A 12,790-nucleotide genomic window follows, 5' to 3' on the forward strand; every position below is an offset into this window, starting at 1 on the left:
ATTGGTTCTGAAAAAGTGGTATCGAGCCACCCCTATTATTTATAACAAGATATAATGTAATATAATGCACATTATGACTTTCTGAGTTGAAGGCACATCAGTGAGAAAATATGGCAGACACAATAGGAGGTCTTTATTGACTGAATTTGATCAACTAAATTTGTTGAAATTAGCTTTTTTTCATTTACAATAAACTAAAAAAGTCAATTGTATAATTTCTTAAAGATGAGTTTAAAAAAATCAAAAAGCTACATTTTTGGTCGCCATCTTTGCTCCAAACAAAGTAGCTTAAATGCACCTGACATTTACGAATTCCCAACTCGTAAATACAAACTTACTTGGAGGACTTTAATGCACCAATAGTTGCACTCACCTTAACATCCAGGCCTAACCAGTCAATATCGGATGCAGTGATGTTTTTTTCCTGCCAGTAATTCAGTGTGGCATTGCTGGGCTCTTTAGGCATTGTGCACACACACCTGCAAAACATAAATACATCACAATATTTCACGCTGATAACTTTATCAACACGTACAACTGAATTTATAAAAGTGACCTTGAGGAAGATCGAAATGTTTGTGTGTCAGTACTCACGAGTACTGAGTGAGCTGGTTGAGGTCATTGTGCATGTTGAAAGCGTATGTCTCTCCCAGATGAATGAGTTTCTCCAGAGCCTCGTAGATGAAAATGATGCAGATGAGGGAAGCGAAGGCTTCCTCTGTGAATCGTGTGATGTAACACACCAGCGAGCTGGCGTCTGTGGCAACCAGCAAAAGACACAAAAAGGCCGTCCACAGACCGATACACACGCGTAAGGAGAGGTAGGACAAACCATAATCTCTGAGGAGAAAAACAGATAAATATGAGTCTTTATTTTTTTTGGTAAAATTCTTGGGGGTGAATTCACTAAATAGCGTAGCACTAGTGAATTCCCCTGAACTGACTGAAACAAATGTTTAGGGCAAATTAAAGGAGTCTCACTTGCAGAATTTGAAGAGGATTTTCTCAAAGACCAAGACAGGTCCCGTGCTGCCCAAGATAGTGAGGGGCTGCCCAGCAAACAAAGAATATGCTATACCTGTCATAGAGGCTCCAAACAGAGACTCTATTGCACTCTAAAAGAGAAATAGGAAGAACAAATCATCAGCCACATTATAATCAACCCATCAGTTTTAATATACGTTTTTGCACGTGTCCTTACTACGGACGTAAATTTTCGATCATTTCCACAATCGATCGTCGTTTAAATTAACGATCAATTAATCGATTAATCTTTAAACTTAATACTGCAAAATGCGTCTATTGCAGTAGCATATAGTCACCGGCATGACAGGATGTGCAAATGCCACTCAAAACGCCAGCTTCCTCACCCAAATGAAAGGGGTTTTTAGTCTAAGTAAAAGGCTAGTAGCAGGATCCTAAAATGATGTGATTATGATCATTTGATAAAATGAAGAGAGTGCGCCGTAGTTACGCATGGGATCATTATACTTTGTGGGCTGTTTCATATTCTGTCACGGAGACCGCTGAATGCGCCTTTTTAAATGGTTTCATGGTGCTCGTTGTTTTATTTTAAAACATCGTCGCAATGTTTGCAATTGACATTATCGGGATTTAAAATAAAATGATCCCAAACGCAAGTACGGCGCGTGGGGCTGTGACGTGCGTTCAGTGATCCGTTTCCAAAACCACCGGCGTTGCAACGGCAAAATACACTGTTACCCATTTGAAACATTTCAATGCGAGTATTATGACACAAGTGAGGTACAAAGCTTTTTTAATAAGAGAAATAATTGGTTAGCAGGCAAACGTTACATCGCGACCATGCTTTTGGATTCATGCCGCTCGAGCGCATACATTTAAACCAAGCCATACGTGGCTTTGTGTTCTGTTTTGCCAGATGGTCACAAATTTAATATTATTTATTGTTTCTTTTCCTTAATCTTCACTGTCTCACCCTCTAGATTCGCAGGTTTATTTTATTGTTGTTTTAATCACTGTTTTTCGCATCTCTTACTGTGGTAAACATGTGGGGGGAAATGAAAGATTACGTGGCCATGAATTAAGAATTCGCTACTATGACTTAAATTGCTCCCGCATTTAAATTCATGGGTTTTCTAGGGAACAAATTAATGAAACCTGGGCAGTGGCCACAAATTAATATGTCGTAGGAACGAATTAACAAGTTGTATGAATGAATAGCCTCTCTCGTATCTGTCCTGTTCGCGTGCGCGTAGCCCTGTCAAAGCAAAGTGCCCGATATGCAACAATTATCTAGGGAAATTATAATTGAACATGACTTATTACTACATTTCAATACAAAAGAACTTTGTATTGTATCTGTTTTAATGTACTTTTAAAGTTTGGATCACATTAAAAGCGTAGTTTGTACATTAGTAAATTATTTTCGTGAATGTGAAACCGCTTAATCGACCATCGATAGCTTTTATCGATTACATCGCTTATCGACATTTAATCGATCGTCGATTAATCGTTGACATCCCTAGTCCTTACTATGCGTCCTTCTGTAGCTTCTCCCAGCAGACCTCCGAAGGTGATAACAGGAGACATGCAGGCGCAGTACAGGAAAAGGAAGGAGGCAAGACACTGCAAACTGATGGCATCGGTGTAATCTGACAGGTAGTGAGGAGCCTTACGCTTGATGTCCAGAAAAAAACCGCCAAAAAACCTGACAATCCAAATAAAAGAACACCTCTGAGATCCAGTTCCGTGATTTACAGAATTCACGAACACTAAAATATATAGACAGTATATATTTGCAGATTACTCACTTCCCTGTGCGCTGTAGCTCTGGTCCTCCGTGGCCTCCGTGCTCCTCGGCCTCGCCCAGATCAGCCCCTCCATTGGCCAGAGGAGGAACCTTCCGTTTCTCCTGCAAGATGAAGACACAAAACCAACATTACTACTGATCTCAGACCGGAGATAAAAATATGTCTATTCCAGTAAGTGATGCACTAAAGTGAATGAATATGTAATATAGTTCATATATTTAGCAAAATGTTCCTCTGTAGTGTTAATTTTTCTAGCTGAGTTTATGGACAATGAATAGCTTTTCTGAGGTAAATGTAACATTATGTGACATTGTTTACAAGCTGTTTTATTGACGTCTTTCCATTGTTATAAGACTGATTGAGTGATTACATGAGACATACATTTTAGTAAGTTGTACTATTTCTTTCAACATAACTTCTAATGTTCATTCATGATTATACTGTGCTATAATAACTAGTAGTGAAGAGATGATCGGCTCGGTCAATCATTTTGTCCACCGAAAACCACTGTTTTTGAACCAAAAAAATCATTTTTGGTTGTGTATTTTTGGTTGCTGAACATTTTTGTGCATCACTTTTCCCAGCATCTGTGATGAATCATTGCATGGAGTTTGAGAACTCAGTCACCTGTGAGGGCACGTTTTTGGGCGGCTCTATTCTGATGGTAGGATCCCACTCGCCTGGGGGCAGCACAGTCACCTGATCCAAAAACTCATCGATTCCTGCCACAAGGTCAGAACGATCCTTTGCTTTATAAGCTACATCATGGAACACCTGGAGAAAAGACCATCAGGTGAAATTAGCATACATTACAGCCTGCTACTTATAGTATACCATCATATACAGAAATAAACACAGTGTTGTCCATAATACTGACCTCGTCTGTCATGAGCGTGGCAATAGAGCGGCCAATCTCATGGTACTGAGGCCCTTTCCCCATTGGCCCCAGCAGAATAAAGAGAAACCTGCACAATGACAGAACTTAGTAGTGAACTCTGAGGCACACCATTCGATAAAATGAATTTGAACAACTGAGACATTAATATGTTTCATGTGTTTTGTGCTCAGATCCCTCTGCTCTTACCTGGTGGTGATGGGGACCTCTGCCAGGCCGTTGAGCAGCACAGCAGGGGACAGACGGATGAAGGCGACCACAGGTTTCTCTAGAAACTCCAGTTCACCCACCAAGATGTTGGATGCCTCAGCTCCGGGTGGGATCTTCTTCATGAAGTGGAGGTCTATCTGCAGACACAAAAATATGCTTCCTCAGCAACAAACAACTTTTTTTAGCATGCTTATAAAGCACAGTGTTGTCCCTACATCTATCTGAATCATTTTATGTTTTATTCATCATAATTTAAATAATTTCATTTAATTAAAGGAGACTCTTATGCTCACAAAGGCTGCAATTATTTGATAAAAAAATACAGTAAAACAGTAATCTTGTGAAATATAATACTGATTTAAAATAACTGTTTTCTATTTTAATGTAATTTACCACTGAATTTATTCCTGCACAAGTTGGTTTTTTGAAAAGTTGATTTTTCAGTAGCATTACTCAAATGGCACCTTCAGAAATTATTCTGATGTGATGATTTGATGCTCAAGAAACATTTCTTATTGTTATCAATGTTGAAAACAGTCATGCTTCTTAAATTCTCTTTTTAAATCATGATACAGTTTTTAGGGGTATTTGATGAACAAAGTTTAAAAGAACAGAATTTATTTGCAATAGAACTCTTTTGTAACATTATACAATTCTTTACTTTGCTGAATAAAAGGATTAATTTCTTAAAAAAAAAAAAAAAAAACTTTTGAACAGTAGTGAATATTTGTATATTTAAGTTCCAGAATAAGATTGATTACTGTCTGGAAGGTGATTCTTACTTTGCTGAAGTCAACAGCACTGTTCTCACGACTGCCATCCGCACGTCCTTCTGTAGTAGTGGGTTGAGCCTGAGGAGACACCATCTGACCTGGAAGCAGTGCAGCAATCATACAAAACAGAGGAAATAAATAAGAGACCAACATACAACAGATTCGATCATTTTAAAGAAAGACAGTGATGTCACGTCATGGAGATTAAGACCTTCTGTAGGCACACTTACCTGGTTAAAAACAGTTGAAAGCAACATGTTAAGGAGGCCGATTACAAAAATCTTAGCCTAGTCTAAATCTAACTCAAATTAAATACTAAATCAGAAGCAGAAACAATTAGATGAGGTTGGATATGTAAAAGTCTACAACAAAGTAAAACTAGTGCTACTTCATATGTGGTTAAACGCAAAGCTAAGTGGTTAAATGCTACATTAATGCTGTTTATGGTTGGTTAAAGGATTGATATGGAATCCTAATAACTATGTATAAACAGTTGGTAATTACCACGATACATTTGCAAGTCCACCATATTGGAAAGGCCAAGATAGCAATATGCAACATATGCAAATGAACTGACATGGTATCATCCAACTGTGATATCTAGATATTCCATATCTATACAGTAAGGTACAGTCACATTCAGCACCGTTCGTGAATTTTTGTGAGCAAAATCCTGTCAAACATGCTCAGGAATTTCTTGTGAGGGAAAAAAATTGATGTTCCACAGATGTTCCATCAGATTTAAGTTGGTCACACAAATTTGCAGCATTGACCAACAGAAAGCTGCTTGGTTTGACGTTGACTTCTACACTATTGACGATGGACCTTTTTTGCTCTCGAAATTTCGCTAATGTGACTGCACCTTTAGAGTACAGGCAAATCTATGATCATATTGCCTGATGTTGTCTCTTCTTCAGGGTCGAGGGTGGGGATGACGTGGTAGCCATAAGGCGGGCTTAGTCGTTTGCTGAAGGGGATGCAGGGTTTTTTGGGCTGGATGAGGGGGTTGTCGGGGCCAGGAAGGGCAGAAACGGATGGATGGGGTTTATGGGAAGCTGACAGACACTTGGGACAGCAGAGGGACCAGGCTGGACATAAGAGCACCTGTCTGTTTCTCACACTGTGGCTGAACCTAGACCAGAGAGAGGAGAAGGAACTGGGGGGCGATTGGGTTGTGATGATAACTGGGACACACAGACAGACACCATCAAAAAGATGATAAGACAGATGCATGGGAAAAACAGAAGAATGCATTTGCTGGAGCGTGTGGAGCAGTACCATTCTTATCCATGGAGTGCGGTTCAGACTGCTTCCTGCCGATGTCTGCGAAAGAGCGTACGATGGGGATCCGGTTAGCCAGTTTCTTCTGATTCTGATGGTGGTGCTGTTTAAGGAGAGCATTTCGGATCTTCTGCCTCACCTCCTCTCCCAAAGAAACTGACGTCTCGTGCTGGTCCAAAACCATATCTTAAAAATTAAAAACAATGAATAGAGCAAATTATAAATGATATACACTACCATATTTTTCTGGAAGAAATTAAAATCCGGGACACATTATATAGATCAAAAGTGACAGTAAATACATGTATAACGTTACAGAAGTTTTCTAGTTCAAATAGATGCTGTTCTTCACAACTTTCTTTTCACCAATAAATCCTGAAAAAATACATCATGATTTCCAAACATGATATAACACTGTTTTAACATTGATAACAATTAGAAATGTTTCTTGAACAACAAATCAGCAATTTATTCAAAATAGAAATCTTTTGTAACACTACAAGTATTTACGTCACTTTATCAATTTAGCATATCCTTGCAGAATAAGACAGTTCATTTCTTTAAAATAAAAATGAATAATAACCCCAAACTTTTGAATAGTAGTGTATGTTGTTACAAAAGATTTCTATTTTGAAGAAATCTATTTAAATTTTTTATTAATCAAAAAATATCATAGGTTCCAAAAAAAATATTAAGTAGCACAACTTTTAGTTTCCAACATTGATAATAAATTAGCATATTAGAATGATTTCCGAAGGAAAAATGTGACACTGAAGACTGGAGTAATGGCTGCTGAAAATTCAGCTTTACCACCACAAGAATAAATGACATTTTAAAGTATCTTAAAAAGAAAGCCAATATTTTAAATTGCATTACTATTTCACAATATAGCCTATATTCACAATGTGTTTTTAATCAAATAAATTCAGCCTTCATAAGCATAAGCAACTTCTTTAGAAAACATTTAAAATCTTACTGGTGTGTCATTGATTGCTTGTTAAGGGTTCTTGGCATGCTTTAGCATATTAGTCGAAAAACATGCACAGATTGTGAAAATCCACCCTAAAAAGTAAATCAATAGCACCTGTGGCAAATTAATTTCAACATATGTGATGCACAAATCTAATATTGCAAACTAGTTAATTGTGAATTGTGCTAAATGGGGCTATATTGCTGACATGAGTAAACAGCTAATCCTAGTAAATAAAATGCTGATTGCTTTGGATCTGTAAGGAAGGCCTTCAGAAGATCTAGTCTGGACAATGTTTTCATTTTCAGTACCTGCGATCTCCTCCAGTGAGTTGGCCCTCATGTCCAGCATGACGGTGCCATTGAGGATGCAGCTCCGCAGTTCAAACAGACTGTGAAGGGAAAGAGTAGCCACGTATGGCTTACTCCACCTCTCCCCTCCATCCTCTACATCCTCCTCAAACTTCAGCCATCTACAGACAAACAAGGAACAGGAGAGAGAAGATATGAGAAAGAGTGGGAAAAAAGAGTGCGTGAATGAGAATGACTATTACATTAGTTATCTCATTTAGCTGCAGTACCACAAACTTGTATTGCATTAGCTGTAATGGATATACGCCTAATGGATATATGCCCATGACAAGCCATCATACTCTCGTTGTAGTGATGCGTGACTTCTGAACTGAGGAAACCAAGTCTCCATTTTGAGTTTTTTTACTTCAAAAATCATACATAATATAGTATGTTATACTATAATACCATTTTAAATAATTGCAATAATAATTTGGATAATATTTAATGTTATAATTTTATCATACTTAATATAATACATTTCTATTTTATAGCGAGTGTGTATATGTATGTGTGTGTGTGTATACACACGTCTACATGAAAAAATATAATTATATTTTAATAAGTCATATTTAAAAAGTATTTAATATGTTCTTAATTATTTTTGTATTTAACAATTTTATTATATTTCTATAATATTGGTAAATTTATTGACTGTATTGATAACAATATAATTTTTTAAATACTTATAAATATATATATATATATCTATATATATATATATATATATACAGTAATATATATATATATATATATATATATATATATATATATACATATATGTATATAAAATAATTGTCTAGTTGTATTATTAATTTTACCCCCCCAAAATTTCCCTGTTTCTTTGTGTATCCTGTGTGTGTGTGTGTGTGTGTGTGTGTGTGAGAAATTGTACCTCGCCGTCTCTTTCCATTCCGCATCCTCTCCCTCTTTCAGGCAGATTTCGTCCAGCTCAGTGAAGAGAGCGTGAGGAATGTGTTCCTCGTCATCCTCCATTCCCAGCAGGAACTGTACACGCTGAGACGGTGTGTCTGCTACAGAAAAACAGACACATTTTATTATTTATCTCTGACCTTTTTGACTCAATCAAGTTTTCATTTATCCTTGTAGAGTGACAGTCTTACTATATGAAGGTGATTCTCTGCCATCCTCAGTTCCAGAGTCTCTCTCCCGTGACCTCTTCCTGTGGCGATGTCCATGGTGACGATGCCGTCTGTGTGACCTCCGACCCAGTGGTACATGCACCCCAATGTAAAGGGTACGGTGGCCTGCCAGGGACAAAGAGAAGAGGCCAGTTATCATACAAAATGTTCTAAACAAAGTAGCTATAGGGCACTACAGTGAAATGTATTTTGTGTAGGCCAACCCGGAAGTTAACATCAATAGGATTTATCCATTGGCTTTTGGATTATTGCGGAAAAAGAGCTCTGTGCGCAAAAAAAGTTTATTCATTAAGATCTTCACAAATGAAAAAAAAAACTAATAAGTTGGAAAGTTTGAGTTAGAATGGTTTGTAAGAGCGCAATTATTAACAACGTGGCTGTGAAATCGGACAAGTGAGTAGCTTTCCTGTTCAGTGTACTGATGTTTAATGTATAGGGATTGCACCTTGAGCCGACTGAAAATATTTGACGATATAAGTCGGTTGATAAATTTGGGGCTGGGGGTTTTTTATGAATGTGTCTCTAATGCCGAGTTCACACTGCATGATTTTCAAAATCACTGGATCATCGCTGTTTTCACACTGCATGACTGAGGTATGATCTGAGGTAGCGTTTAATTGCTGCTGTGTTCACATTTCACGATGGATCAGCGACAGGAGGTAACACACTGCATGAATTTACAAAAGGAAGAATCGCTGACAACTCAACCAAACGCACGCGAGAAGTGATAAGGAAATAACGCAAGATCACGCTGATGTTCTAGTCTAGACTTCGTTGTTAACAACATACTTCTGCTGGGAAAATTTTATATCAGGCAAGGCAAGTTTACATTTCATACACAGTCAAAGTGCTTAAAAGAAAGTGAAACAGTCATTAAAAATAATAATCACAGCAATAAGAACAAGGAATTAAAAATAATAATAAAAACAAGGAATTTTTAAATTATATAACAATTTAATTAAAATGAATTTAAAACAGTTAAGAATAGAAAATGTATTATACATCAAATACAGTGCAGTCAGTTCGAACATAGCACAGTGCTCATTCAACAAATGCACAGCTAAATGATGAGTTTTGAGTCTGGATTTAAATGAGAGTGAGTAAATCATGACAAAATGTTTTTTGGGGTGAACTGTTTAATGAGAAACACTTCCTTTATTCCTTCATCTTAAAGCGTGTAGCAGATTTAGAAGGCGGTTGTGCAAGTCTCTGCAGTCATATAATCAGATTCGACGGTTCTGTACTTTGTGTTTCTGTTCTTGTTTACAGTCTCAGATTAAACTATAGCATTAAATCCCTCTCTCACTCTCTCCCCCCAGCTCTCTGAACTGAGATGCACTCTGACAGTGTGTGTCTGTGGGGAGAGAGCACATACGTGTGCTTGTGTGCTTCCAGCCCTGGGCAATGACACACAAAACAGACCTTTACATCACGACTTAAGTGTGTGAAGCAGACAGATGGCTATCAAAAGCAGAGCAGAAATATGGTCCATGCTGACTGTGCCTTCTGAATCACCTCATCAGTTTTTAATACCACCACCGTCTCACTCTTTAGAGATACACACTCTAATGAGCTTTAGTTTCACTGGCTCACTCAGTCGTGAAATTTAGCATCTAAATAAGTGATAAAGACCTCCAGGGCTGAAACAAACAGACACACACACGTGTGCTTTTATCTCATTACCTTCACTGGTATCTTCCTCCAGCAGCCTTGAGGTGTGGGTTTGTGTGGCCATGTTGTAGTTCATACAAAGATGAATCACTTTCTTTTACATCTGTGAAATATCCTCTAAACACCACAATTCAGAGCAGATACAAAGACGTAGATAAAATTCAACTCTCATATTGTTAAAAATCAACTTGGGGCTCTTTATAAAGGGTTAAGTAAGGATGAGGATGAAACAGAGAGGTTCTTTAGGCACAGACACACACTGGCTCCAAGTGTGTGTGTGTGTGTGTGTGTGTGTGTGTGTGTGAAGGAACTGGAATTAAATGTTTCTCTAAATGGAATATTTCCTCAGGACTAAGAACAGCTAATGTCAAACAGCGGATTTATTTCCTCTCTGCTTCTCTGCTGTTTTTATTAGGGCACCATTCTACAAAATGTTTGAGAGCCTGTGATTAAAGCATGCCAAATGTCTGTTGAAAGCAAATTCTGGAGCTAATGATGAACTTTATGCTGCTTCAATAACTAATATTGGGATTGTAAACAAGAACTATAAGCACAAGAGAAAGAGAAAGCAATGCATTGCTATAGCCTAGAGCAGGGCTCTAGACTGCGACCAAAATGCATTTGCGACCATTTTTTGAGAGTGTGCGAGTTCAAATTTGATGTGGTCGCACTTGTGCGAGTGCATGGCCTGCGCTGCTCCAAAGCGTCTGCTTCATACAGCGCGCGCTGCAGGCACATTGTAGCAGGAGTCAGATTTCATTGATCACATGAAGAGAGGCGCTTTCAGCGTGAGCGCTTAGTGGGTAGAGCCTGGTTTATACTCGCTGCGTCAAAACGAGCGCGAAGGTGCGCGCGGTGGACTGAGCGCAACGGAGGATTTGGTTTTCAAACTAAAGTAAAAGACCGCTTCTTAAACCAGAGAAGGTGAACATGTTGGTATTCTTGTAGAAAAAATATGCAAGTCCTGTCAGCAAAAGCCAATTTAGTTTTACTTTTCTTTTTGTTTTCGTTTTGAAAAGCTTGCTATCTTTGTTTACCTCACGTTACGCTATGGAGGCTTTCCTTAATTTTTTTTTATATTATTATTGATTTGATTCCTCAGTGTTTGCTAAACATTCTGTAATTTATTAGTCAGTATATAATACAGCATGTGATGTGTCCTGTGCCATGCCTTGTCTTATTCGTTTTTATTAATAATTGTTATGTAAGCTAGTTTGTCATTGTAACGTACTGTTTTATTGTTGTTGTGTTTTTTAATTAAGAATAACAATGAATCCATATTTTGCGTTAGTCTTAAAAAGTGAAAGGTGTATAGATATAAGCAAAACAGACAATTATCTTTTCTTGTAAAAACATGACACCAAGATCGCAAATTTGGAAGTGAAAGTGAAAGCGCACGAAAAAAGGAATTCCTGTTCACAAAATTTAAATCACAAATAATACTGATGAAAAAGAACTGGTTGAATGTTAAACACTTTCGTTACCATATAACTATAAACTATGATAAAAGTTCATCAGCATGCACTGATTAATCAAATGTTCTAATCTAAAAATAACACAAATTTAGGCCTAAAAAAAGAAGGTGCATGGTCCTAAGAATTTCACTTATTATATGCCTCGCAGGACCACGGTGCTACATAAATAAAGACATACAACAATGAAGTAAAAAACACTATAAATCTATACACAACTAACCTACTGACAGATTTTAACTATAAGTATACTATATATAAGTATTTACCCTATACAAACTAAAAAATAAAAGAAAAAATACAACTATACAAATGCTTCACATAAATATTTACCCAATACAAACTAAAAAATAAAAGATAAAAATACAAACTATACTGCAAACTATATGCTGCAGTTTTAGCTAAACTTTAGAAAGGTTCTACTGCTTTAAGATTTGAGTTACATGATGCAAAAAGATAAAAATGGAATATTATAAATATATTATGTTTTTATGTAATGTTTTGAAATCATAGTTTAATTTTATTTTTAAATATTAATGCATCAGGCAGTGTGTTTGATTCCCAGGTTTAGAGTGTGTGTTTAATAAGCTTCAATTACCTTCCAGCTCCTCTTTCTCGAAATTTGTGTTGAGCATGGACCGAGTCCCGCCCCTGTCCAGCACGGCTTCCTCATCATTTCTCTACAAAACAGAACACATTTATTAAACAGTCACACATACCAATTTATGTTCTCTTATAGATGATTACTAACAGATAACTCATCCTATGAATATTCTATGAAATACGGCAAAGCATATGGCAAGCAGAACTTCACACATCCACATATAAACACAGTCAGTACTGTTCAAAAGTTTGGGGTTGGTAATAATATTATTAATATATTTTAGAATGTAGTTTTCAGCAGCCATTGGTCCAGTCACGTGTCACGTGATTTATTTATTTTTGTAAAATTATAAATGTTTTTACGGTCACTTTTGAACAATTTAATGCATCCTTGCTGAATAAAAATCCAAAGTTCTCTCATGAAACTCTAGATGGCACAGTCTGATAGGTTCCAACTTAATCTGACATAATGACATGATTATTCTCATGGCACAGCTGATTGGTTTCTTTTAATATCAGCAGCCAGTGAGCTTGCTGTTCAACATTCAAATACCCAGATAGTGCTTGCTGTAGCAGCTGCAACTCTCTGAGAAAACCCATGTCCTTCCCC

The 12,790-nt window shown here is 37.1% G+C and overlaps 1 protein-coding gene across 1 annotated transcript in view; it reads right to left on the reverse strand.

Annotated features, from left to right (window-relative positions):
• The window catches only part of LOC306854944 (sodium-driven chloride bicarbonate exchanger-like), a 30,642-nt gene extending 18,391 nt beyond the window's left edge, over positions 1–12,251 (reverse strand). The window contains exons 1-14 of the mRNA XM_079393260.1: positions 12,176–12,251; positions 8,396–8,539; positions 8,167–8,305; positions 7,233–7,393; positions 5,949–6,137; positions 4,680–4,768; positions 3,877–4,034; positions 3,670–3,757; positions 3,420–3,566; positions 2,793–2,893; positions 2,515–2,689; positions 982–1,115; positions 595–840; positions 374–479 (exon numbers count right to left, since the gene is read on the reverse strand). Coding sequence (XP_079249386.1) covers positions 374–479; positions 595–840; positions 982–1,115; positions 2,515–2,689; positions 2,793–2,893; positions 3,420–3,566; positions 3,670–3,757; positions 3,877–4,034; positions 4,680–4,768; positions 5,949–6,137; positions 7,233–7,393; positions 8,167–8,305; positions 8,396–8,539; positions 12,176–12,212 — 1,914 coding nt within the window. The 5' untranslated portion in view covers positions 12,213–12,251. The remainder of the gene's footprint in view (positions 1–373; positions 480–594; positions 841–981; positions 1,116–2,514; positions 2,690–2,792; positions 2,894–3,419; positions 3,567–3,669; positions 3,758–3,876; positions 4,035–4,679; positions 4,769–5,948; positions 6,138–7,232; positions 7,394–8,166; positions 8,306–8,395; positions 8,540–12,175) is intronic.
• Between the last annotated feature and the right edge of the window lie 539 nt (positions 12,252–12,790).

This window comes from Barbus barbus, assembly GCF_936440315.1.
Source record: "Barbus barbus genome assembly, chromosome: 35".
Classification (NCBI taxonomy): Eukaryota; Metazoa; Chordata; class Actinopteri; order Cypriniformes; family Cyprinidae; genus Barbus; species Barbus barbus.